This window comes from Cyprinus carpio, chromosome A23 (assembly GCF_018340385.1).
Source record: "Cyprinus carpio isolate SPL01 chromosome A23, ASM1834038v1, whole genome shotgun sequence".
NCBI classification, from domain to species: Eukaryota; Metazoa; Chordata; class Actinopteri; order Cypriniformes; family Cyprinidae; genus Cyprinus; species Cyprinus carpio.
This window is the reverse complement of record NC_056594.1, coordinates 10,561,634-10,589,413: the sequence shown is the minus strand read 5'-3', so window position 1 is coordinate 10,589,413 and position 27,780 is coordinate 10,561,634. Positions and strand designations below refer to the sequence as shown.

The 27,780-nt window shown below is 35.8% G+C and overlaps 2 protein-coding genes and 1 pseudogene across 2 annotated transcripts; all 3 read right to left on the bottom strand.

Moving 5' to 3' along the window:
- Positions 1-232: 232 nt before the first annotated feature.
- LOC109072409 lies at positions 233-12,382 on the bottom strand (annotated as a pseudogene).
- A 1,835-nt stretch (positions 12,383-14,217) lies between these two features.
- On the bottom strand, positions 14,218-18,905 carry LOC109111163 (ubiquitin carboxyl-terminal hydrolase 21-like). Its single transcript, XM_042713044.1, has 13 exons — positions 18,105-18,905; positions 17,438-17,618; positions 16,978-17,031; positions 16,762-16,879; positions 16,513-16,627; positions 16,221-16,343; positions 16,071-16,135; positions 15,564-15,667; positions 15,396-15,482; positions 15,235-15,313; positions 14,996-15,103; positions 14,782-14,896; positions 14,218-14,547 (listed from the first exon to the last, which is right to left on the bottom strand). The coding sequence occupies exons 2-13, from the start codon at positions 17,579-17,581 to the stop codon at positions 14,457-14,459; spliced, it is 1,203 nt and encodes a 400-aa protein (XP_042568978.1). The 5' UTR covers positions 17,582-17,618; positions 18,105-18,905; the 3' UTR covers positions 14,218-14,456.
- A 647-nt stretch (positions 18,906-19,552) lies between these two features.
- LOC109110904 (rho guanine nucleotide exchange factor 3-like) lies at positions 19,553-27,541 on the bottom strand. The gene is made up of 13 exons (XM_019123857.2): positions 26,845-27,541; positions 26,572-26,629; positions 26,396-26,458; positions 24,916-24,960; positions 24,516-24,623; positions 23,952-24,116; positions 23,409-23,471; positions 23,239-23,335; positions 23,083-23,159; positions 22,034-22,291; positions 21,297-21,467; positions 20,967-21,159; positions 19,553-20,228 (listed from the first exon to the last, which is right to left on the bottom strand). Exons 1-13 carry the CDS (start codon positions 26,883-26,885, stop codon positions 19,981-19,983), a joined length of 1,587 nt encoding a protein of 528 aa, XP_018979402.1. The 5' UTR covers positions 26,886-27,541; the 3' UTR covers positions 19,553-19,980.
- Between the last annotated feature and the right edge of the window lie 239 nt (positions 27,542-27,780).

The following is a 27,780-nucleotide window of genomic DNA, read 5'->3' as shown; positions in this document are numbered from 1 at the left end:
TGTAATGGCATCATTTCGCAAGTCCAATTGTAAACTCGCTCTAGGCCTCATCGCTATGTGACAAAGGCAATGCAACTGAATTCAGCCCTGGAGATACAGTATGAGCCTGAGCAATAATCCAGCTCTTCGAATTGGACTTAAATAAAAATCTGAGGTGTAAGTGATTTAATTTGATTTTTAACATTTTACAGTTCAATTATTTTTAAGCCTTGACTGCTCCAGTGACAGACTGTCACAATGCCAAATGGCAATTTCGCAGTCCAGAAGTGCTCATCGCTTGTGGCACTGAGATGGGAGCCACAGGTGAGGTCACGTTCAGGTAGCCTATCTCAGTGGACTGTGAAACCGGCACAGACGAGGAGATCTCCAGGCTCTTCACTCCAGAGTCACCCACTTTGACTTTGTGAATGGCATCCAATATTCCCCACGAGTCACAGAGACCAGGGTGGGGACTATAGCAAGATGCAATGTAAAATGTCACAATTTGGTTACTGAGACTGAAAAATAATCCCATAATGTACTGCAGCCTCATCAGAAAAATAAATTCAAAATGGCAGACGAGGCAAGATTATACACTACAGTTCAAAAGTTTGGGGTTGGTAAGATGTTTTTGAAAGAAACATGTTATGCTTATGCTCACCAAGACTTAATTTGAGCAAAAATACAGTAAAACAAAATATTCTGCTTAAGTATTACAATCTAAAATGACTGTTTTCTTTTTTCTTTTAGGTATTTTATATCCTGTACTGTAATGACAAAAACTGAATTTTCAGCAGCCATTACTGCAGTCTTCAGTGTCACATGATTCTTCAGAAATCATTCTAATATATTGATTTCTTATTATTATCAACATCGAAAACAGTTGTGCTGCTTAAAATATTTTTGTGGTAAATGACACATTTTTTCAGGATTCTTTGATGAATAGAACATTTAAAAAAAACATTTGTTTAAAATAGAAATCTTCTGTAACAATGTAAAATTAAAGTTAATATCTTCACTGTCACTTTTGACCAATTTAATGCATCCATGCTGAATAAAAGTATTAATTTCTTTTTATTTTTTTAAACGTGTGTAAAGTGAATAGTTAAATTATGTAATTGTGAAATAGTGTTCGTAATAATGTAAATGACATGTATTATATAACCCCAAATATTGTGTTTTATGTATTTTTGATTGGACTAGATTTTGGAACAGAAATACTGAGTAAGTTGGAAGACTTATACCTTGGAGTTGATGTCTGCAGCTGGCCATCAGGATGAGATCCAGAAGGAAACATTTTCTTGACCTCCTAAGACAGAAACACACACAAAATTGTAACATCAGTGCAATCCAGCCAATTCAAAATGTTTATTTAAATACTAATAAAAAGAACAACTTCTAAATAAATGTGTACCTCAACAGTACACAGCGACTGAAGGTTTCTCAATGACCGATCTAAAATTCCTATCTGATTGGCCAGTGTTAGAGTTTTTTCTTGCAGCTGTTTATTTTCCATCTCTAGGAATTTAACTCTGAGATTACAGGACAAAGTGGTGGTTCTCAGTCCATTGTTTCCCATCTCCTCGGCTTCACTTATTCGCTGCAGAAGTTCTCGTCTCTCTAGGAGGAGCTGGTCGTTTTCTTCTGTCACAGTCCTAATCCAGTCCTTCTCCTGCTCATAGTGTAATACACTCAAGATGAAGTGCAAGTTACGCATGTAGTGTCAAATGTCAGATAAGAAAACACTCACTTTCTTTGAGAGACTTGTCGCAAGAGCCAGATCGTTATCTAACTGCTGGATCCTGTGCTAATGTTGGGTGACTGTCTTCATGAAGATCTGTTTAGCTCTGCGCAATTTGGTTTTGTGTTGAGACTGTTTCTCATAGTATCTCCTGCAGAACATGAGTTTCACCATTTCATATTAACACACTGCATTTTATATTTGTACTTTTAATCAAGTGAAATCTCTCAAAACCCAAAATCTCCAAACTGGCTCTGACTTTCTTTAACTAGCATCGACTCCTCCAGACTGCAAATCAGGGCAAAAATCTACATAAAATTCATGTAGTGTATTCCAGCCTTTAGACTACAATATCCACTCAGTAAAGACTGATACCTGATGTTAGTGTCAAGCTGCTGTCGACCAGCTTCAGTTCTTCCTGCAGTCTCTCAGACTCATGCTGGGAAGACAGCAGCTGTTCTTCCAGCCTGTGGCAGCTCTTCTGACTGCTTCTCTGCTGCAGGACACATTGGTAGTTCATGGTCAGGAGCTCCACTGACACATCATTTCAGCAGAATTCAGATTCAGTTTGACCCCACAAACCTCTTCTCTAGCTGTGTTAAGTTCACTCTCCAGCTCCTGTGTGCGGTGAGACATCTCTGAGTTAGTGCGTGTCAGAGTTGCCTCCTTCGCCTGCAATGAGTGCACCTGCTGCTGGAGTTTCTCATCTTTCTGCTGAAGTAGTTTCCTGTCAGGAAAAACAAAGTCAACTTAAAGTCCACTTCATATTTTGTTATTTTTATGATGAAAAATATTTGTTCACAACCTTTTTCCCATTATTAAAATGAGACGAAGACAAGATGAAACTGACAATATTAAACACTGTGACTATATCACCACTCAATATAATTGATGAAAAAAGACGAAACTAAAATTTAGTTAAAAAAAATTACAACTCTCTATATGCAAAATCTCTATATTTTCTCAAACAAAAAAAGAGAAAAAGTGTAAACCTCCAAGAGTCTTCATGTTTGGGTTTGGCAGAGTTTAAATCCACCATCACAGCTTTGTTCTTAAAAAACAAGATGTTCAGCCCTATGTTTTAAATCTTCTTCACAACCTGGCAACCATGAGCACACACTCTATCTACACAGAAGAAAAAGTCCAGATGACCTGAAAAAAAAAAGTATAAAATGAATGTTGGAGTTAAGTGACTTCCACTGAGATATTCTGCTCAAACTGAAGTGTAATACAAAACATCAATATAATTTTTGGGATTTATTTGATTTAATCTATTGGAATTAATATTAGGCATTTCACTGTTTTAGCTTTTGACTTTTACCAGTTTTGATAATGTAGAAAACTGATTTCTATATTTCTAATATTACAAGAACTGGAACTATTTTGTGTGTATTTGTTGAACCATTATGCAACATGACTATAATATGACAGTTTTTTCATTGACTAAAACTCCTAGGCTTTTTCTTTTTTCAGATTAAAATATTGATTGAATAAAAAGGATATGTTGTGTTGATTTGATATGATAAAAATTAAAAAGAACATTTGACAGGACAAAATTAAAAAACGCCTGCCAAAATGAATGCTAATTGGTACAGTGTCCTGTCTGACCTCTGTAGTTGCTCCTCTTGCAGTCGGGCTCTGAGGGCAGACAGGTTATCAGACATGTCTCTGGTGTCTCTCTCCAGTTTGCTGGTCTCTCCCGCTCTGGCCTCCTCTAGACGTAGCTGGTGCAGTGCATTCTTCAGTTGCTGCTGCAGTTCTACAACCTGCAAAGATGTTAAATTAACATGTTCTTCATAACTGCTTTACTACTGAAGAATTTCAATCTGCTCTAAACACACACCTTCTTGTCAGCAGCGATCACACGCGCTCTCTCTGAATTAAGCTCCTCCATCAAGCTGCTGTTAGTCTTTCGGTTCTGAGTGCTTCTGGCCACCTCCGGCTCCAGATCTCCGACCCTCTGCTGGAGTCTCTCCCTCTTTGGTTTTTGTGGCTGGCTTCAGCTCCGCACACAGCTGTAAGGAGCAGAAACATAAGGTTTCCAAGCATTAAAATCAAATTTTTAGTTTTAATTGTGTGTTAAGGTATTTTTGGGATCCGGAAAAAGTTAAGTGTGATCTTCTCCTGGGGAGTGCATTGTGTCTCTTAAGGTCTAGATTTTTCTCTCTAGCGCAGCTCTCGCTCAGCAGAAGTGAAGAGCTCTCTGCAGGTCCACAGCTGTTTAGCTGTTCTGCTGGAGCAGTGAGTCTTGAGCCTGTGGACAAAACATGGTCATGTTATATACGTTGACAAACAGGGAGAACATTAAAAAACAATTAAATTACAATTATAACAATAAATAACAATTGTGTATAATAAAATGAATTTTAGAATGTTTTGTGCATTAATAAAAGTAAAAATAAATGTGACTATGTTTGTGTGGGTGTATGGGTGACTGGAGAGCAGGGCTGACCTTAGCCCTGGCCTGTGCTTCACTGATCTGGGCCTGCAGGGCCAGCTGTCTCTCCTCCTCCTGTGATGCTCTGGGTCTGCTCTCTAGCATAGGAGTGTTTCACATGAATTTTCTTCCAAAATTCCTTTTTCTCCTTTTAATCTCTGAGGTTCTTGTTAAGTGTCTTCCCATGTTGACATTCTACCTCTAGTCTTGGACCTCCACACGTAATTTCTGCATTGTGTCTCTTAAGGTCTAGATTCAGCTCCTCATGGTCTCTTTGGATGACCTGTCCACAAAATAACCATGTGTCATTTATGGTTTCAGATCACCTTATTATAATTCTATTAAAACAAATTCATAGTGCAATATGAATAACTTTCCAGGACTTTTAAATGTCAATTTTATGATGAGTCATGTGTGACTGACATTAGCTCTTTTTCTGTTTTGAGAGCAGCCTTGGATACAGACAGATCCACCTCCAGCTGTTTCCTCCAACCTTTTTCTTCATTAAGTAGACCCACGAGGAACGCAAGTCTTTCTCGAACGCTCTCGCTAAGCTTTGGATTAAAAGATCATGAAAATATCATTTCTCCTACCACATAATCAGAGGGTACAAAGGAGGCTGTCCTTATCTTCAGACTCTCTCTGACACCTGCCGACACACAACTGCCATATCAGCATCTTTAAAGCAATGGCATGTACAACTTTAAGTATGATAATAGAAGAAAAAGCTTCACCTTTTGTGGAGTATCTCATCCTCTGTATCCAGTGATGGATCAGGATTGACGTTATTCCCGAAACCCTGCCAAAAAAAAAAAAAAAAAAAACATCTGTAAGTGCTCTCAGATGAAATTATACAAATATTAAAATACTTGTGTACATAATATATGCATATGCAAATATATAACCCTTTAGAAGAAGATTGTAATATTGTGTAATGTATATGTACCTGTGTAGAATTTATTTTATTGTGCTTTAATGTCACTTTGATTGCTTGATCTGAATGCAGCTTTGATTGTTCAACCTGTGGCACACCCAACATGGCAAATTATGGATTTTCTCTGTTTGCAAATAAGACTGTTTTGAAATAAAAGAATGCTTTGCTATCTGACAGGTAGTGGCAGTAAAAAAATAAATACAAATTATTCTTGCCAGTTTAAGAAGAGTCCTCCTCTCTGTGTCCAAGGAGCGAACTCTATCCCTTAGCACATGAATCTCACCATCCAGTCTTTCATTGCGTTCCTTGGCCTTCTGCAGCTCCACCATATCTGTCCAACATTTGGATTACAATCAGAACACATCATTTGAAATGTTTTTTGTCTGGTTTGTTCCATCTGTATTTACAGCTCTTTGTCTACACTGTAGTTTTTTTTAAGGGGTCATATGATGCTGCTAAAAAGAACATTATTTTGTGTATTTGGTGTAATGAAATGTGTTTATGCGGTTTAGGGGTCAAAAAATACATTATTTTCTACATACTGTACATTATTGTTTCTCCTCTATGCCCCGTCTTCTGAAATGCGTAGATTTTTACAAGGCTCACTGGTCTGGAAAAGCGAGGTGTGCTGTGATTGGCCAGCTATCCAGTGTGTTGTGATTGGCCGAATACCTCGTGTGATGGAAATGTTACGCCCCTTAACATATTGTGATGCCCTGTCCGGCCGGAGCGACGAGACATAAACATAAAACCCATTATAAACGTGATATAAACTTGATTTCTAGTCGTGTCCTCTTTTGGAAGGCCAAACAAAGTAGTTTCGCTTTCACAGTGAAACACACAGCGTTTATACGACATGGTGGCGGCGGCGATAACAATACTACAACGAAAATAAAAGGTACGCCTTCTTTCTTTGCATGAACGTCTGGGCGGCATTATGCAAATCTTCCCACATACTGACGTAGAGATGTGGGGGCGTGTTAGAACGAGCCGTTTCAGGGGGGTGTGGACGAGTTAACTTTTATAAAGAATATATCTTTGGATTTGAGACTTTAGTCTTTGCAACTTTACAGATCTTTTTTAAGCACCAAGAGCTTGTAACACTCCAAAGAGAAAGGAAAAATTTAAATCGCATCATATGACCCCGTTTAAGTGTTTTATAAATAAACTCGAATATAGTCATAAACCATGCACAAATGTGAGAAGTTTTTAAAGAGACACATGATAATCTTGCTTGTATCAGACACAATCTCACCACACTGTTTAAGCTTGTCCTCTTCCTGTTTCAACTGCTCTACTTCCTCCCTATTTTTCTGCAGGTCAGGTACTTAAATTCAAATTTTGTTTTGAGTTTACATTATGCGCTAAGGCATGTAAAAGGAGAAAATAGCTAGTCTAGCTGCATATAAAAACATAATAATTACACAACATAACAGAAACATATTGGTTATTTTTTAATTTACTGGCGTCAGTTAATATTGAAAATTTAACTGTTCATACTCATCACTTATATTTTCACATTCAGATTATATTACCATTACTGTCATCTAACACTCATTTAAAAGTTAATCTTTAAAAAGAATCAACACTGTTAAATGCAATCTTTAGCCAATCTCAAAATGAATATCTATTTTTCTTACAGCACATTATAATGTTTTGATCCCTAAATTCACATGTAGCAATTACAAAATACTGATTTTTTTGTATTTTTTTTTATTTAAACTACTGTTCAAACATTTGGGGTCAGTTTTGAAAGAAATTAGTAATTTCATATAGCAAGGACACATTAAATTGATCAAAAATGAGAGTAAAGACTAAAGAGCTGTAATGTTACAAAAGATATCTATTCCAAATAAAAGCTTTTGAATTTTCTAATCAAAGAATCCTCAAATTTAAAAAATTTAGTGTCTACCAATAACACTGCCTTCAACATTAATAATAATAATAATAATAATAATAAAAGCTGATCACCAAATCAGCATATTAGAATGATTTCTGAAGGATCATGTGACACTGAAGACTGGAGTAATAATGCTGAAAATTCAGCTCTGTCATCACAGGTATAAATTTAATATATATATATATATATATATATATATATATATATATATATATATATATAAGAATGCTCAAATAGAAAACCTTATTTACATATTGTAATAATACTTCACAATGTTACTGTTTTTACTGAATTTTAGATAAAATAAATGCATCCTTTGTGAGCATAAGATACTTCAAAAAATATATAATTACATTAAATTTCATTTAATTCATTAATTGAATGTATGTTTTTTATTTTTTTTTTAATAGTAGTTTTTATGTGTCATCAGCCATAACATGAAAATAATTATCATCAGCTTATCGATACTATCACAGCATCGTTAATAATTACCATTAGAGCTTTTTTATGTTAAATGCTGAATTTACTTACCACACACGTTTTGGACCTCACGAGCAAGATCTAGTTCATCCATCAGGTGGCAAATCTCTTTATGAGCCATAGCAAGACGACTTTATGCCTCTTCCAGATCCCTCTCCAGCCTCTGGCACACTGTGCATTCTTTATTGACCTCTTCACTGTGGGCCTACAGAGGACAGAGCTTTCAGTGAGGCGTAAACCCAGTTCTACTCGGTGGATAAGCAAGGGGCATGTCAGCATCCATGCGTTTTTAACATGCATGAGCCACAGAACACAGGTGAAGCTGAATGTGGATCATGTTCCAGTGTGAACAGTGTTTAATATGCACCTGCTCCCTTATAACCATCAGAGACATGGTTAGTAACCACCCTGAATGAAAGGGTCTATAGTGCTGTTAGGGTCCAGAGTGAAAATAAGAGGAGGTAATGTGATCATGCTAAGAATATTGTTATTCTCTGCATTGTGTTCAACCAAGGCATGCATTATTTCATGAGGTGACCACAGAGCTGTCCTAATCTGCTTTAAGTGGATCATCCTCTCAAGGCCTTTTTTATGAGTCCAATCGAAACATACAGGAAGGTTCTGTGCTCTTAGTGTAGCCTTGCACACACCAAAGAACTTCCTCCAAGGACTCTGAACTGATGATTCCTGTCCATTTAGGGAGGGACAAAGAATCAGGAGAAATTATGATGCATTGAGATGGACAACGAAAAACTTCAATTTGTAGATAAATGGGATTTGACTTCAGCATGCTGCTTTCGATGTTGCTTCCTGTGATCTTCTCACCTCATTCATGTTTTCCTTTTGCTGCCTGAGTTCCTCTTCTGTTGTGTGACGCATATGATCCAGCTCTTCCTGATTTCCATAAGAGAGGAGATATTAAAATGACTATAAAAAAAATGAGCCACAACTGAGGTATTACTATTAAGAGAAGGCTCCACATTTTTAACACAGATATTTCATATTCAGTATTATCATGTTAATATGTACATTTTATGCATTTGGTAGATGCTTTAATCCAAAGTGCATTCAAGGTATAGATTATCAGTATGGGGATGTTGCTATAGGCACAGCATTTTCTGTATTCTAAATAAAATTTAGATATTATACCAGTCTACCTGTTGACCTACAACTTTATGAAAACTACTACTGAAATGAGGTTGTATTTCTCATAGTACCTGTAGATGCACCTCTCTGAGGTTGCCGGTAAGGGTCTGGGTGTCCAGTTTTCTTTCCGCAGCCTCCAGTCTCTCCAGCAGAGTGACTCTCTCCACCAGCAGATAGGCCACCTGCTCACTGGCACTGCTCTGACTGATCTCTGCTAGACCCTCCTGCTCCAGCATCTCCACCACCTCCTTACACTGAGAGTCTGAAACACATAAAACATAAATAAAGACCACTTATTAGACTATAAGGACATTGTGCAGAATGCAAGAGCTATGTTCTGAACTGAATACTAGTGTACTACTTACTGTATACAGTGCAGTATGCTATATAACTATTTCTTATCACCTTTAATAAAATTAAAGCTCAAATAAATAAAACTTTAAATATACAATGGAAAACTTAAAAAACTTTTTTTTTTTTTAAACTGGAGAAATGTTGCCTTGGCAACTTACTGAAATAAAGTAAGTTCAAAGGCCTGTTCCAGGCAAAGACGATTACTATAACGATAACTATAACTATAACTTTTTCAACGGTCTCCTCTGTGTCTCTTCATATCACCGTATGATGCTCTCCTGTGTCATCTGCACCACAAGGATGTGCTGTTTTATTTCAAATCAAAGCTAAATACATGTAGAAACAGCGCATCCTTGTGGCGCGGATGACACAGAAGAGCATACACACCACACAGTGATATAGAGAGACACAGAGGAGACCTTTGACAAAGGAATTATTGAATGCAGTCATTATTTTTGTTTTCTTCGCTTACAAAAAGTGTTCCGGTCGCTTCATATAACCCAGATTGCACGTCTGTTGCAGATGGAGTATTCTGACGCCGACTTTCATACCTTTTATGGACCTTGACACTGTCACGGTTTTCATCCAAAATATCTTAAATTATGTTCTGAAGACGAACTAAGCTTTTACGAGTTTGGAACGACATGGGGGTAAGTGATTAATAACAAAATTTTCATTTTGGGGTGGAGTACCCCTTTAAAATAACACTGGTATAAAATTTGGTCTTGGTTGTCAGGTCAAGAAAATTTTGGCTGATATTACTTCCAGGTCCAAGTCCAGCCAAGCACATTGCATTGTGGGATAAAGTATTCTACACAGCATGCTCTATAATATACTGTATATCTGACAAATGTAGTAGCTGATCTATGAGTTCTATGCATACAGAATATTTACATACTGTGCACACTGCAGAATGCTGTATGCATACTTATATTTAGTACACAAGTATGCACAATGTGGAAACAGTACGAGTAGCATGCAACAAAACTACTCACTGACCAAACTTAGAACACAATCTATTTTTTTTTATAAGTATGCTAAAACTCACCCTGTTGGTGTTTCATTAGAGTGAGCTCAGCACGGAGCTGTTCGCTGTCACGTTCGTACTCTGCTGTAAGAGATTCCCGCTCCTCCAGCATGTTTCGAATATGCTCCATGTAATTTTCCACCTTGAAAAAACCCATCAAACAATCACACAGCACAGCAGAAGCATCAGCTACAGAAGCAGTGTGTTTACTCAGGAAACAGTGTCGTCATATAACAGTGCTGATGAGGGAGACCATCATTAGCTATTCTTTAAGGTGGATGCCCAGCCTGCCATCTGCTGGCTCACCTCTATCATCTCGCTGGCCTGCTGGGTGCGTAAAGTCTGCAGGTCTTCAGTGGCTGCGCTCAGGCTGCCCTCACTGCACTGGAGCAAATGCCACAGGTGGAGCTCACGCTCCTCTACTGAAGCCTCAGGGGACACACCATCCCTCTGCAAGCGGAGGGTGAACTCCTTCTCCTTAGGACGAAACAAAACAATGAGTCTTCTTTTTTCTTGATGCAACCTGGTGTCTTCAACACTCTGTCACCCTGTCAACAGCACTTCTAATTGCTCGGTGTTAAGTATAAATCAAAAGGTGCCTTATATCTCACAATACTGTCTCATTAAGCAGTGTTTTTTAAATGGGGGGTCAAGACCCACTAGGAGACCTTTAAACGTTTAAAGGTGCTGCAAAATGTTTTAGAATGATTCTAAATAAATTAAATTTCATTAACATTTGTATTCTGCATTTAGATCAGCGGTTCTCAACCACTGCAGACTTCAGAGGGGACCACAAGATGCTTAAGATGATTTAAAATAAGACAAAACAAGATTTTAAAATAAGATAAAACAATTGTAAATCAAAATGAAATTTTACATTGTATTTTTAATTTCAGTTATTTTTCTCAACAGGTAAACCTGGATATATGAGGAAATTTTTAATGCGAGATTTCTAGAGTTGGAAGAGATATAAAAATGATCAAATTCATAAAGTCACGGTTTCTATAATGAATAACTATTCTAGATCAAGCGCTATATATTTTTAGTAACATTTGCTGATAAATTGCCATTTAAAAATAATTTTAAAAACCTTATTCCATAATAAAAATATAAATAATAAAAATAGAAGAAACCTTAATTTTAATATAATTCAATATATTATTGTTATACTGCTTTGTTATTACAGCAGAGCCTACATGGGTAGCCTTCAAATATTGTCTGGACAAATGTGGCCCTTTAGAGTCAAAAAGGTTGAAACTTTCTGTAACGTCATATAAGTGAGATACAAGAAGAAATATTGTGTGTAGGACCTTTGGGGTAACAAAAGATTGAGAATTACTGTCATGAAGTTATTTCAGTAGATGTATTAATAAAGTACAGATTATTACACCTGCTGAAATGAAAAACACCAGCCCCTGTTTAGTGAAGCAACAAGTCTATTTAGAATAATTACCATCACAAGCAAATTAACTAACTTTTCATGCACATGTCATACTTATAAAAATAAAAATAACAACACCATACCTTTCTTTTTTCCATGGCCGAGTACAGCTCAACTGGACTCCGTGCATCACTTGCAAATTAGCCAAGAGTTTTTATGGGAACAAAGTTTAGATTGTGGTTTCCAGCATTTGCCTCCGCCCATGTCAGTCTCTGATCTAATTATCACTTTATTATAAAACAAGAAAAGCATTAAACATAACTCAAAGTGTTACTGAAGTTTGCATGCCTTTAAATTGAACACAATTCAGCTTAAGCAACAACCTTTATATAACGTTACGAATAACACTGCAACTGTAACGAATGACTAACAACACATGATCTTCTGCATAATCCGTTAAGATCAGTCTTCAAATGTTTCTCTCACATATTCATAATTTATCTTCAGTCACGGTTGTATTTGACAAGAATAATGTTTTTACAATATAAAAAGTTTCCTAACCTTAGCTCAATCCAGTCCGCTAACTTAAGCTAGCGGGTTAGTTCGCACTCGCAGGTATTATGCATTAACTTATTTTCATGTCCTCCAGACGCCTGTTAAAAATAAAACAAATAACGATTGTCGTTGTCCTTCAAAATCGATAGGAAACATTTAATAATGTCTGTATGTTTGCAAATACTGACGCTACAGTAGAGTGTCGTATCTCCTGAAGCCTACCGAGTGTTTTGTTGCGGCTGCTCGCAGTAGCTTGGACCGAGCGCCTAGGCAACGGGTCAAACCATCACAGAGAAAGAGAGGGGAGGAGGTCTGAGTGACGAGTGGAGGTTTCACATCAGCCCAGCAGGTGGCGGTGTTTGCTCTTTAAATCAATAAGCCACCGAAAAGTAAAGTATAGATTCACCACTGAAGGACTGAACTGTTCCATTAATATTTTCGTTATATAAAAATAAAGTAAAAGTAAAATAAAGTATTTATACATTTACATTCACCTTTACATTTATGCATTTAAAGCAGACGCTTTTATCTAAAGCGACTTACAGTGCATCTAGGCTATACTTTTTTTTTTTTTCCAGTAGTTATACATTTTATATTATTCATCTATCTAGCTCTGTCTAATCTCAGGTCTGCAATAACCCCTTTTTCTTTAATGCAGTATCAGGGTGAATTGAAATGGATTGAACTGGAGTCACTCACATCAATAAAATATAAACTTATTAAAGTAAATTAAGTGTGGGTGGCATGCTGTAAAACACTACCTGTACAAATCCCTCTACGTCTAAAATAAAACAATTATTATTATTATTTTACATTTATACACTGGATAAATGTTAAATCTTAATATCAAATTTAACACAAGATCAAAAAGATTTAAAGTGGAGGGATTGGGCATTCATTTATGGCCCATTATTTTACATGTCATTCCATAACAGAAGCATAAGAGATCGTATATGATGGAGATCCTGATATGTGTAAAGCTAGACATAATGTCATAATGTACAATGGTCAGAGGTGGACAAAGTACACAACTCTATTACTTGAGAGAAAGCACAGATACTGCTGTCAAATATTACTCCATTACAAGTGAAAGTTGTAAAGACAGATTTTTACTTAAGTAAAAGTACAGAAGTACCCCCCATGTCAATGCACCATTTTATTATTATTGTATGATATACTTGCAATACTTCATGCCTCTGAAGCAACTTACAATACATTACGCCTACTGAGTACACTGACTAGCTTGTAGTATCTTTGAATGAAATGCCTTTAGGATGTAAAGAAATATAGAAACAAAAAAGTGAGTTTTACACCCCCTCCCACCCCCACGAAAGCAGCATGGCAGCTCTGGCAGTGTGTGCACACATCTACCTGTAGCCATTCATCCACAGTGGACAGTGAAATTGCTGTAAATACAGACTGATAAGAAGAAGAAGAAAAAAAATCAAACCTGCTTTAAAACCCAGCAACACAACTGTAAGATGTATAACTTTACAACAGCAATCATCTTCGTACTGCTCAGAATTGCCAAAATGGCGCTACGCTGATTTGGAGAGACACAGAGGAGAGGAATTGTTGAATAAAGATGTTATTTTTGTTTTCTTTGTGTACAAAAAGTATTCTCGTCGCTTCATAACGTTACGGTTGAATCACTGATGGCTTGACACTGTTATTTACTTGGCAGTCTATGGGACAGTCACAAGCCTCCCGGTTTTCATCCAAAATATCTTAAATTGTGTTCCAAAGATGAACGAAGCTTTCACGGGTTTGGAACGACATGGGGGTAAGTGATAAATAACAAAATTTTCATTTTGGGATGGAGTAACCCTTTAACTTCATAGTATTGAATTGTTGTAAATAAATATATTTTATTTTACTGGTCAGTGTTTAAAAAAATGCTGGTAAATCACTTCATGTAACCCTACAAGAGTGTTTACTTACTGGTTGTGTAAAAAATAAAGATGAGTCTCTTTTTAGAGAAGAAAAAAAATCACCCACTGACTTTCAAAGCTGCTACATATTAACGACTTTCTACTTCAAGGACCTTGATAGAAATGTAGTGGAGTGAAAAGGAAGATATTTGTCTGTCAAATCATACAAAGGTTTTATATTATCCTCCAGCTGCATTAACCCTGTTTAGTTCAGCCCTGTTTTTCCACTCTTAATTAAAACACATTACAGCAAAATTCAGATTTTAATTACATTAAGAATAAAAAATGCAGGAAAAAAAGAAAACAAACAAAATTTCAATGCAAACAATACATTTTTACATATCTACAGGTTTTTATTTTAATAACAGGCATTTTTTTCTAAAAGAATGCGCTTTCCTAAGTGCATAAAGTTAATAAAAACACATTGTTTAGTGTAGCAAAAATACTTCAATAACATGAATGTACAATGAAATTTAACAATGTAAAATGATCAGTTTTCAAGCTCACAGTTCAGCTTTTTTTTTTTCTGTGGTATCTGAAATTTGCCAAATAATTACTGAAGTCTCTCATAACAACATATATTCTCTGCCCTCATTTCCTGGTGATATTGAAGCTTTTGAGCTCATAGAAGAGAACATATGCCTGACTGGACTGCAGCTTCTCCTCTGTTATTTCACCCACACTGTGAAAGAAACAGAGCATTAATGTTTAAACATTTTCCTCTGCTGTATGAACTAAATTAAATATTATTACGAACCAACATTCTAACATCATCAAACAAAGAAATACTACAGTTTTTTTCTATATCATCTCTAATAGGAACAAATTATTATTCTTGTATATTGTGTGAGAAAACTGCCCTTTAAATACCATTATTTCATTGCATAAAAAAGGTCAGACAAAAAACTGCACCCACCATGAGTCATTATAGTAGCACCAGCCCTCCTCCTCCCGACATGCAGCCGTGTAGTGACCCATATTTACTGTGCCCGAATGATTGCATACTGCATAAAGATCATACAGCACTGGACCTGAAAGCAAACATTCAGTAATATTTCATACACCTCTTCACATTACAATAATCAAAACTTATAATGTGCATGATACTTATTCAGATATTAACAGCTCACCGCAGTCAACAGGTCCAAATGGCCCTAAATCCAGCCCATTTAGTGGGAAGGAAACTGGCACTGTGCTCTTTGAGATTGAGTACCTTGACATGGTAAATCGATTTAAGTCTGAGATGGCAAGTTAAGTCTATGTACCTTTTATAAAGCATGTACTTGGTCACAAGACCATACACTTACTGCTTCAAACCATCAATAATCACCATTTGATTAACTCAGCATTGACTAACTGAAAAGGATACGCATTACGAGGATTCTAGGGAACCTTTGGATGGTCAGTCTTTTTGTGCTCTCGGTGCGACGGTTACACCGCTCACACATCTAAGAAACATACACATCCGTAGGTATCAACAGAAATTCGCATTTTAAATGAAAACAAAAACTAACCATGCTTTTCACTCACCGGCGAGTTTTCTTTATCAAGTTTTTCCTCTTGTGAAAAGAGGTCTAGACACTCTCTCAGTGTGACAGTTCGTCCATAATCACTCTTCTGCAATACACACACAAAGAAAAATGATGACACATCATCTGCACAACACTAGAAGGTGAGGACAGGGCCTGAGAGTGTTACCTTTGGGATGGGGAGTGACAGGTCGCAAAACACATCAAAGGTGTTGGAGTAATGGGAGCAGACTGAACAGTGCAAGGAACTGCGCAGCTGACCTGAGAACAAATCTGTGACAGAAGGGAAAAAATACTTGAGTAAAACCTGGATTTAAAATAGACTGAAGTAAAAAAAAAAAAAAAAAAAAAAAATCAAAAGACTATAACTGTAAAATATGCATTATGATGATGGTCACAATTATTTATAATATTAATATTATTATTTTACTTTGGTATTATATAGTTTTTAGACATTTATACACACACTCATATATAAAATAAAATAAAAATCTATAAAATTTTGAAAGTTCAATGGTCAAATGGTTCTGTAAAAAAAAAAAAAAAAAAACCTTAAGCATTAATGAGGTAAATAATTTATGCAAACAAAACAGTTTTCTGTCATGGGACTCTAGATGGGACAGGATGGTAAAACTTATTACTATCATATCATTATTTTAACAGTTCTACTACTTACCAACAATTTTACTGTCATCCCTGTCAAGATGCCTCTGCCACATTGCAAAGGCCTCCTCTGAAATCCTGCAGGAGACAATAAGTGATTTAAAGGATCTAAATGACTTCCGATCAGATTGCTCCTTTCAAGATCTGTCTCTTTGTGGAGTACCTGAATCGTGTGTATGTTGGTTCCTTAATTTCCATAACTGCAGGATGTTTGGATGGACGACGGTTAATTTCTGTATGAAGCCTGTCCAGAAGGAACCGCAAGAACTCCTGAGCATCTTGCTGACTGTGTATGAGTGAGAAATTAAATGGATAGATTATTTGTATGCAAAAAATTATATAAGTAACAACCGAGAATGATATCTTTAAACACCAATACCCTAACACATATTTTAAATATTGTGTTAATCAGAGAAATCTGAAGAGATATCTGTAATAATTCGTATTGAACATACCTATAGCCACTGAAATAAGGCACAGACCCTTTAAACACGTGATAAAACTTCCCAGGATTCACTGTGGTTTCCCCACCATTACATTCCCACAAGCCAGCCAAAACTTTAGAGAATTCTACAATAAAGTCATCAACAAAAATATTGTGAAGAAAGTAGTAACTTAAAAAAAAAAAAAATAAAATAACCATACAGCCCCAATCCCAAACCACTTCTCCCCTAATAAATAAATGACTGCTGATGTGTGCCTACCATTCATAAGCACAGGTTCTTGTTTGGAGTGCTTGTCCTGAAGGTAAGTTCTCATCAGACAGTAGTTACGAAGACTACGAGTGTGAGAGAGACACTGCACGATGGCATTGAGAAAACACTAAAAACAAAGAGAACATCTGAATATGGATGGGAGAGAATATCATTATTTTTCTTGCAAACATATGCATTAAAGCCTGTTTGTGAATTAGAACATACAGTATTTTCAACGTTGCGCAGTCCAACTTGTCCATTTCCCAGTTGCAGCTCTCTCTGTAGGATGAAAAATGACAGCAAATGACTGTCAGTGTGACTTCCTCAGTTACATCAACAGCGGTAACAGGTTTGCCATTTACTGTCCCTCCTGCAGTGACTGAGTGTCCATTTATAGATCTATGATCCAATTATAACAGGGAGGGAAGACACTGTCACATATGACACTGAGGTTAAGACCAGATATACTTAACTCACGGTGAGCACCTACAGGTGCAAAAATACATGTATTTTATGCTCTTTTTATATTAATTATTTATATGGTTTGCATATAAGCTAGACCTGTTGTTACCAGTGTATAAGAATTGACAGGATAGGCCAATATATAATATATGCCATGTGTCAAACACACTAATACAGCATGAGGTTTCAGACAGAATGTGTCAATGGCGCAACACTATCTCACCTCGTTATCTGTCACCAGCAGGAGTCCCATGATGGATGTGTAAAGTACTGACTGTGAAATGTCCACATTCTCTGGCTGAAGGCCGTTTTGAGAGACTAAGGCCTGACACGAGTTGTCCATTAAAGCAGATTCAGCTCTTGGCATTACCACGTCTGCATGCCGGGCAACCCTCCCAATGAACCTGTGAATGGAATCATGAATAATCAAAACTCCTTTGAATATCTTATTTATTAACCAAGTCAAATTGCTAAAAACTGGTTTGTGATTCAGTCCTCTTCCCAACATTCTTATTTATTAAAAAATTGTTTTTGATTAAGTCTTGTTTGTGATTTGGTCTTTTTCGTGAATTTTTAATACGGTCACACTGTTTGGACTGCATGTATGTAGTTTAATTATTGAGAGAATTTTCCATTTAAAGTGAATTTAAAGAGAGGTGATAATTCACTTGGCTATAGAAAAGGCAGAATGCATTGTTACAATAGTTGGCTATAATATTTAACTATTTTAGAAACAGTAGCACAATCACTAATCTAACAAAAAGTATTCAGAGAGAGAGAGAGAGAGAGAGAGAGAGAGATATTAAAATCGTCTTATTTTTAAAAGGGATATTTATCATAAAAAAATGGTGTAATTTAAATAAAATGATCACAAACATTTGTTTACTCACCTGTGAAAACCCAGTATCCTCTCCACTTATTTTTTGATTGATGGTCAAACAGCGCCAGTGTTTATATCCAAACATCAATGCCAATTTGAAAATGTGTAAGTGTTACTGTGCTTTCACTACACCTGCTGTTCACCTGTCTGTCCTATCACTGTTTCTGAACGAGTTTTAATCATGGCTAATCTTTCCTCTCTCTTTAGGACCTTCTATAATTAGCTTTGCTTAAGAACAGCTCTGACACTGACAGGAGACAGTGTCCGCACGCTACTCACAGTCACTACATTAAACTGTAACAGAAATTATGTAACAGAAATCAATATTTTTATGGTCTCCTATTGACTTATGGGTGATTTTTGGGGTGTGTGTTTCTGTAGGCTATGTGTGTGCGAGCGCAAACATTCTGCATTGTGAACATGTGGAAGGTTGCCACTTCATTTTTGTGTACCGTATTTTGTGTTCTGCATTGTGGTGATTTTAGTTTATTTGTCATATTAAAAAGAAAAAGTATTGATTTTATCGCTTCCCCATTCATTTCAATGTGGGGTCTCCAGAGACCCAAAACATTTTGAGTGTGACTTTTTTCACACTAACATAAAACCAGAAATCAATCAAATTTAATTTTTATTTGTAGAGCTAGCAAGCGTTGACAATGGTACAAAGTCTCAAGCCATTTAGATAAAGGGAACTTTTTTATTATTATTATTTCAGCAAACGTCATTTGGGGTCAAAAAGACCACAAACGAAGTTTAAGGGTTAATGGCAGAATTAACATCGAGCTAACATAACATTACTGAGAAATGTACAAAAAGACTTAAAGGTATGTGCCTATATAGAAATGAACTGTCAGTAATAACTCTAGTAAAAGTGTCAACTAGCACTGCTCCAGGTGAAATTTATGTTATGCATATTGATAAACCGTGATAAAAAAAAAAAACTAAACAGGTCCACAATTATGGAAGTTGTCAGTTTATTGCAAAAAAAAAAGAAAAAAAAAGAAAAATTAACCATTATGCACTGAAAGGAAAATGGGAACGAACACCTTTTTAAAAATGGCACAGAATACCTTTAAAGCAACTGTATACAGTTGTGTGTATTTTTGCGACTTTGGAGCCCCCTACAGTTAAATTAGTGGAATATACAGTCGTAAATATATCACCGTGGTAATTACAGTAGATTGCTGTTTTGCTGCCAAAAAGCAATCCGCCCTTTTAGCTTTTAATTTTGTAGTAGGCCATTCGCCTTATTATAAATCACTGTACCATCAGAATGATATTGAAACGGATATTTCAACGAAAAAAAAAAAAAAAACGTAAATACAATTGCTTTATATCAAGAGAAAAAATAGCATTTAGGCTACATTCAGGTTATATCGGTGAAAGACTTGCAGTAGGCCTACTGTTAGCCCTAATGCAGTCAAAGTGCAATGACAAAAGGCCTGGACTCATATAAGATTAGTTACCGTTCAGATTTAACAAATGTTCTTGTTTATTAACTACATAAGATGGAAATGGTGCGCAATTTAAAGGAATGAGGAACTGAGAGTTCAGTCCCATAGCCTAGACCATATATCAAACAAATATCACACAATATTCTCAATGTAAAAATAATAATAATAATTCCAATATAACCCGTTAAGCAAGAAGCACAAATCTAATATAAAATACTTCCCTTATGAGACATCTCACACCAGCAAACATCCACATCTTAAGTTTATGAATATAGCTACATGACCATGTTCTCACAGTTTCTAGACAGGTTGTGAGACAGCAGCTCTGTGATCTCATTTGTCCTGAGAAATTTGGCTGTCATGATGACAATAAAAGTGAAATCCTGTGTTTGTGAGAGAACTGTTGAAATGGATAGCACCGGTGGCCCTGGTCTATGTGTCTGGCATCTCCACATCAGAGTTAAGGTTGAGTTCAGCGATGTTGTTATAGAGGGCAGGGTCAGGGCTTAAACGCTCGGACGGTTTGCAGTGGCTGGTTTGAGCCTGTCTGTCCCGTGACTGGACCATTGCTTGGCGCAGACATGAAATCCACTGCTGCTTATTGAAGGAGTCATTAGCCTGCAGGCTGTGGGATTGAGACTTGGTGCGTCCTGTGGTGCTCACACGAAAACAGTTCTTCACTGGGAGGGAGTTAGAAGAAAAATGTGGAATTAGAAAGAAACTAACAAAAGCAATTAGAACACCTCCAGTATCAAATAAAAAGCATGTAGAATAACAAATAAATGCATGCATTATAAAAGCAATAGTAAATCAAACTACTTATAACATATTATTTTTTTTTTTTTTTAATTATTTTTTTAAAATACTGAAATAATAACAAATAAATGCATGCATTATAAAAGCAATAGTAAATCAAACTGAATTTATTAAAATACTGAAATATAAATTAAACACTATTAACACAATTAAACACAATTAAACACTTTTGTCAAACTAAATCATTGAAATCATATTTTTTATTGCAAAAAAAAAAACGGTTTATTCAAATCTCTTCCATTTTAATCATTTAATTGCTATCCTTTACATGACGTGCATGCAAACTGAAAAAAACCCCAGTCAAATTAAACCCCAGTTTTTTTTTTTTTTTTTTCTTTTGTTTTCTTTTGATTATTTAAATATTTATATTTTTATATTATTTTAAAACAAATATTAAAATACTGAACATTTTAAAATACTGAATATTATATAATAATCAAAAAATGGAACACACACAGTGAAAAGAAATTAAATACTTGATGTTAAACTAAAAAAATCTGTTTATTCATATTCAAAAGAAATAATTTTATTGGAATCCTGCATGCGTCATATGCTTGCAAACTGAAAGAAAAAAAAAATACTACAAGTTGAAATGCCGCTACCTTTATCATTGCCCGTAAAAGCCCCACGAAAGGATCCAGAGCTGCTTGGCTCTCCATCAGGTAGGTCTTCCAGATGGAGGTGAGCAGCTGGGAGGGGCTGACGATACACCTGGAACTGTGCTGGTCCTTCCCTGTCCTGTGCCAGGGGTCGGGTCAAAACCAATACCAGCTCAAAGAGGAACACATGCAGCTTCTAGAGAGGAGAAATGAGAAGTAAAATATCTGTGTGGATTGATTTTAGTTTAAACACTGAAAAAACTGCAATGATCTGCTATACACTTGTTGAAAAGATAAAATGTATGCAATGTATGATGAAAAGTATGCAGTTACCTGTCCTTTAGTACTCTTCAGTTCACCATGGCAGTATAAAAAACGAGATGCCTGGATTTCTGAAACCCTCTGGCTGTCTTCTGAGTAGCACAGTCCCCGTCTGTAAAACTGACACTCGGCCTCTCCAGTTTTAAGATTGACTTCTGTTATAATCTTTTGGATTAGTTCTATCTGAGGAAACAAGAAATAAAAGGATATCCTGGTTGCAGGTCTTGAAAAGCGAATCACTGAATCACTCAACCGACCGTTTACAGGCAACGATAAAGGTAGCTCCACTGAATCTAAACCTTGTATTACAATTTTCTTTTTTCCTTCAGTTTTTCACCTTTAAAAACACTGATTCAAACAAACTAAATTGCCGTTATTTTAGTATTATTTATATACTATTGTAGTATTTGTAATATTTTGAATTCACTTTTTGTAGTATTTTTCGTTTTTTTTATTTTCTTTTTTATTCTAATTTATTTTTTCATTTTTTTTTATTTCAGTTAATTGCAAAAACGTTAGTTAACAATAACACTGAACCAAACCATAGGCTTGATGAATACAAAATAACAACCTAGCATACTACCCTTATTTTTTCTCTCATATAGATATGTGGCACAAATATGGCTTTGTGTGTGAATCATTTAATCAGTCACTCAACAATTTTGTTCAAAACACTTCATTCAGGAACAAAACAAGTAATTTGGGTCCAAATCCAATGCTAGTATAAATGTTGAAGCATCTCAACTCACTGCCTCTGGCAGCGCGTCCTCGTCCGGATGCTCAGGTGGAGTGCTCTTCTGAATCTCTTTTAACAGCAGAGGATATTTCACCAGCCTGCTGCGAGGCAAGTCCAGAAAGTTCCACAAGTCCAGCTTTCTGCTGAAGGACGACTCCTGGCACAGCCGCAAGAAATGCTCAACCCGCCGGTCCTGTTTCTTTTGATCGAGCAGAGCTTTTGCCCCAACCTGGTTACAGCAGTATGTGATATACGCCTCCAGACATGGAAACTATGGAAAGACAGCAAAGAGCTTATAATCCACTCAAATGCTGGGTGGGTGCACTTATAAGGCCCGTTCACACCAAGAACAAGAACTATTTTATTTATTACTATAAATAAGACTTCAGTTATAAACTTCAGATATCCCTCTATTTATTATAAGCGCAAGCTGCTATTTTTTTGTCTGCTGCTTAAAAACTTTTTTTAAAAGTTGGGTGTATTCTGATTGATCAATGTTTTTATTGTTCATGAGCAGGGAAAAAAACCCATTCTGATAGCAATTACAATTATATTTTTTATCTGTGTCTGTAGCTGTTATGTAGACTTCCCTATGGAAGCAAGTTTCTGCCACAAAAAAAAAAATAAAAAAACTGGGACTTTTTGTCTTACAATTCTGAATGTTGTAAACAAAAAGTCAGAATTTAAAGAAATAAACTGAAAATATCTCAATTCTGAGCTTGTATAATATTTTTTAATTCTATTGTAATTTTCCACCCTAAAATCGCAAGGAAAAAAATCTGAATTGTGATATATAAACTCAAAATTGGGAGATAAAAGTCACAATTACCCTTTTTTTTTTTTTTTTATTCTGTGGCGGAAATGGGCTTCCATACTTCCCCTTTCTCATAGAATTTGAACGATAATTGAAACTTTATAGTTTTGGTGGTTATTATCCTCAGTGTGAATGGGCCTTTACAATTGCATCAATAATAACAGAGCCAGTGTTTTAAGAAAAAAGGACTACAACAATGTTTTGTTATTATCTTTACATGTTGGTAGGCTGTCAAACATAAGACTAACCCAGTCCATCATGGTCGGGCCGACCTCTTGCACAGTCTTCTCTGCTCCACGAAGGCCTTCAAGACGAGCTAAAAGATCTAAACGCACCGGTAAAAAAATTGTGAATACATCATTATATTTCAAAGAAACAACTACAAAGAGTTTACTGCTATTTACCTTCATGAAGTGGTATTAAAGAATCAAGGGTTCCAAATATCTGTCCCAGCTCACTTTCTGTCATGATGTCTAATTTCAGCATTGGTTCATAGTACACCTGTCGGGACAGTCGAAATTAAATTCACTTCTATAAAGACAGTAGAAACAAACCTGTTGATTTCTGCACAAACCTTTTTCACTAGACTTAGATCCTCAATGAGCTGTTTCTCACCCTGGGTTAACTCATAGATTATCTGCATGAGAAGAAATTAAAGAGATAAATAATACATAAATGAAAGGTATAAACTATACAGGTACTTCTAACCTTATGAGGCCTTGCATAAGTAGAAGATACCACACATATTCACACTTTTATAACTGCGCTACTGTCACAAGTTACCAGTCAGTTTTGGCAGTGTGTGGTGGAGTCTTTCAGAGGAAATTCTGACACTGAAATAGAGAACATGGCCTCGTATACCAGCACACTTCCTGTTTCACAACTAAGTTAGTGAAGACAGAGTTGGGCAGCTGAAAGCTCTTTAATGGTATTAAAAAGGTATTAAGGTACATGAGCCAAAACTACCAGTTTGTTGCTTTAAACTAAAGCCCAAACATGGGAAAGGTAACAAATTAAAAGCTTAATTAATAAAGAATTGAATTACATCACGCAAAAAATAAACTTTAAAGAGTATGAAGCATTTCTATGTGGCATTAATTCAAGCAGCTTTTCACACCTCCTGTCGTTTGATCTCTTTGGTACTGAGCTCGTGGCTCATACTGTCAACTGTATCACTCCACAGCTGACTGCTCCGCCGCCGTGGAAATGAAGAGGCCTTCTGACGTGTTCTTATTGGCATTGGAGGCAATGGACGGGCCTCTGTCCGGAAACTGATAGAACGCTGATGAAAATAAATATACATTAAAATACATAAGCATACATTTCAACACACAACTGATAGAACGCTGATGAAAATAAATTATATATATATATATATATATATATATATATATATATATATATATATATTAATATATATATATATATATATGTGTGTGATATGTACTGAAATGATTTTTATATACGTTTTAAATAACAATAAACATTGTTCTCTGTTAGTCAAATAGTGGTGCTTGATAAGGTGTGCATCACTGTTATACTAAGGCTAAGGACTTGGAGTTATACTTTTGATTTGGGACAGCATGCAAAAACCCTAAAAACCCTAGTTCTCATTGTTATTGTTGAAGACATTTTGGCTGGATGAGAAAAGCAGAGTGAGTGCATGAAGGGTTTATTGTACCTGTATGGACTGGCCCAAGCGTTTCAGTGCAGGGGTCTTCACCGGTGTTATGATACCAGTGACTGAAGCACTTTTGTCTACTGGTTTGACTCTTTTGTTACATGGACCCTAATATGAGGCCAGCAGCAGAGAATAAGCATCAAGGTAAAAATGTACTTGTATCATTATGTTTTAATGTATCATTACAACAAGTGGATGTTTAAATATGTACTATTAAAAATCTAGCAAGCAATACCAAGAAATTCACTGAAACTGAGAAAGTTAACTGACAGTTCAGCAATGAAATTTGAGCTTTATGAGACTTTGATCATGATGTTTTGACATTGATGTAAAGGTTTATAGACCGTTACTATACTGAGCAGAAATGTACTAGAACAAGGATGCATATTAATTTCTGTACCTCAGAATCTTGTATGTGGTCATTGATGGGAAAGTCATCGTCTTCCTGAAAGAGACGTGTAGTGTAGCACAGATGTCAGCACAAGCATATAACCACAAGCAGATGAAAGCACTAAACCTATACAGGTCTATTTAAGTTTACTCCACCAAATATCAGTAAATATATCAGTAACAGAACAATAACACAGAACACAAAGTTTGCCACGCACAAATCAGTGATTTTCAGTGATGAGCGTTTTTCAACTACAGCCACTTTTTTTTTATTAACCATTGCTATATTATTTTTTTATTATTATTTTCCAGCATTCAATTTTTTTTGCTCAGTTTAACCCTTGCCATAGACCAAGACTTCATTACTAAAATTAAAAAAAAAAAATGTAAAAAAATTTAAATAAAAAAAAAAAAACAAAAAAAACTGATAATCTAAATGAAAAATAATGCTTATAAATTTATCATAAATGTATTTATATAATTCTTTTATTTTAAAATCTGACTAATTATGTCATTTCCATAGCAACGGTTACTACTTAAAAGAAATTTGATCAACTTTTGTATTTTGTTACCAAGGAAATGACATTGTCAGTGAAGAGCTTGATATGCAATATGAACCATGTACAATGAATATCACAGTACTTTCCAATCAAGCTGTCATTTTGTCAAATTTTCAAAAAGTGTGAAGGACAGTGTTTTTAGTATACATTAAATTCTGGGCCATTAAATTAGGTCATTTCCACAACGTCATTTCCAGCACAGACTATGAACAGACCCAATTTGGAAAACATATGGCTCTGGTCCTAGACTCTAATTGTTTTTTTTAAAGTATTCAAGCCGTGTTGTATTCCCACCTTACATTAACAGCTTTGACCTGTTCATCATCTCACGGTTTTATTAGTGTGAGAGTTTATTTTCTAAAAGTCCACAGGGTCAAAAGTGGCAGTATTTGAAGAAACAACGAGAACAGCAAAGTGAGACTGAACCGCTATCATTCAGTACATGTAGCAGATTCAGACAGGAAACTGAGTTGTAAAGTTTTTTTTTTTTTGTCAGCTTTTTACTCACAGCTGAGCACAAGTTGCTTAATTCTTTTACTGTAAACTTCCTTAATTTCTCTTGAAAGATGAATGCTCTTTTCTAGATGTCAACAGAGCAGGAAAACCATGGATTGTTATGGGGTCACCTGGTCTCAACGATTTTTGGTGTAGAGCATAAACAGGTAGACCACTTTCACATTTGTCAGACCCCTTAACCGATGTACATTTACCTTCATACATAATCAATGATTAAGTCAAAACTTTAACCACTGAGTAGATCATCATTAGATCATCTAAAGACAGTCAAACAGGAAATATTGTGGCTGTTTTAGTAACAGACGCTCAAACAATCACATTCAAACATCTAGTACTCTAGAAGACAATATCAAAATGATTTACACCATACTAAGATCAGGCATGTTGCAACCTGTATCGTAGATAATAACTTACACAGTCCTCCAAGATTCGGGCTGAATTCTCAGCATCACTACTTGGGTCTTGTTTTCTTTTCTTCTGCTCAGAAAACCAAGAGATAATACATTGGTGTTCCTCAAAGGAGCAAGACCTACAGTTTAAGGTCTGTCCATCAAAAAATGTATAAGGTTTATGACAAAAATGAAACTTACCCCTGCGATATCTGGCAGGTTTGCGCATGTGAGGAGCCTGTCTCTAGATACAGGAGACCTGAAAAAGAATCAAATAAAGTGGAATTATGAGACTGAAATAGACATGAATGTATTATATTAGGATATATAATTCAAATTATTAACTGTAAGTTCAGTTATTAAACTATAGTGAATTTCTAGGCCACTACAGCGGATCAGAATGACAGTTAAACACAGAAATGAGGGTGTTATTAAAAGTTTGAGCAACTATTGATAATTGTGAAAAAGTCATACCAGGAAGGTGATGTATCAACCTCCGTCTCTTCAAGTTCCATCTTTTCCTCTCTCAAAGCATCTCCAAATGTGCTTATGAAAAGAAACACCGGTAAATAGAGTATTAGATTAAAAATCAGACCATAAATCTTTGAAGCACCTGTTCAAACTTTTCAAAGAATAGACAAAAAAAAAGATAATGTGCACTCTCTCCCAGCCCTCCCCTCTTCCGCTTACACTTGCATGTCTGATACCACATCCTGTGCAAGAAAAAAATGTGTACTTCCTGTTGTCAGGCAGAACGAAGACAAATCAACCTCTCTTAACGACTCTGACAGATCTTTGGGTCTCTGTGTAATTATACACCAGCCATACATAACTCCATCAATGAAGAGGACGGAAGTTAAAGCAAACCCTCTGACCCATTTCTGAAATTGATACAGTGGTGTCTACTGCTCAGCTGATGAGATCATGACTTGCTCAGTATGTGACAGGAGTGTGAGACAAAGATGCTCATACATGACAAAATGGCCTAAAACAAAGTAAGTCTCCCCCCCGCCCCATGTTGGGGAAAAGATAAGCACAACCTTCAGCAATGGTGGTCAACCTCAGGTGGTCGCTAAATAAGTTTCCATTGCTATTTATTCACAAGGTTAGCAATTTTTTACATCTAAATAAAATTTAAAACCCTAATTTATCTAAAAAAAAAACAAACAAACAAACAAAAAACGTAAGGATGCCAATATAAACGTCATAATTAAGGGCTAATCATTTGAGAACCAAAACCAAATCAAAATAATAATTTGTATTTTTCTTACAATAACAGGGTTTAATGGTTGAGCATGGCAAATGCTGTCAACACACTACATTAAAAAAATGTAATTTACTGGATGCATGCTAATTTAAGGCACATTATTTAATACTCACTTCTTCAGATGCTAATAAATTTTAAAAAAT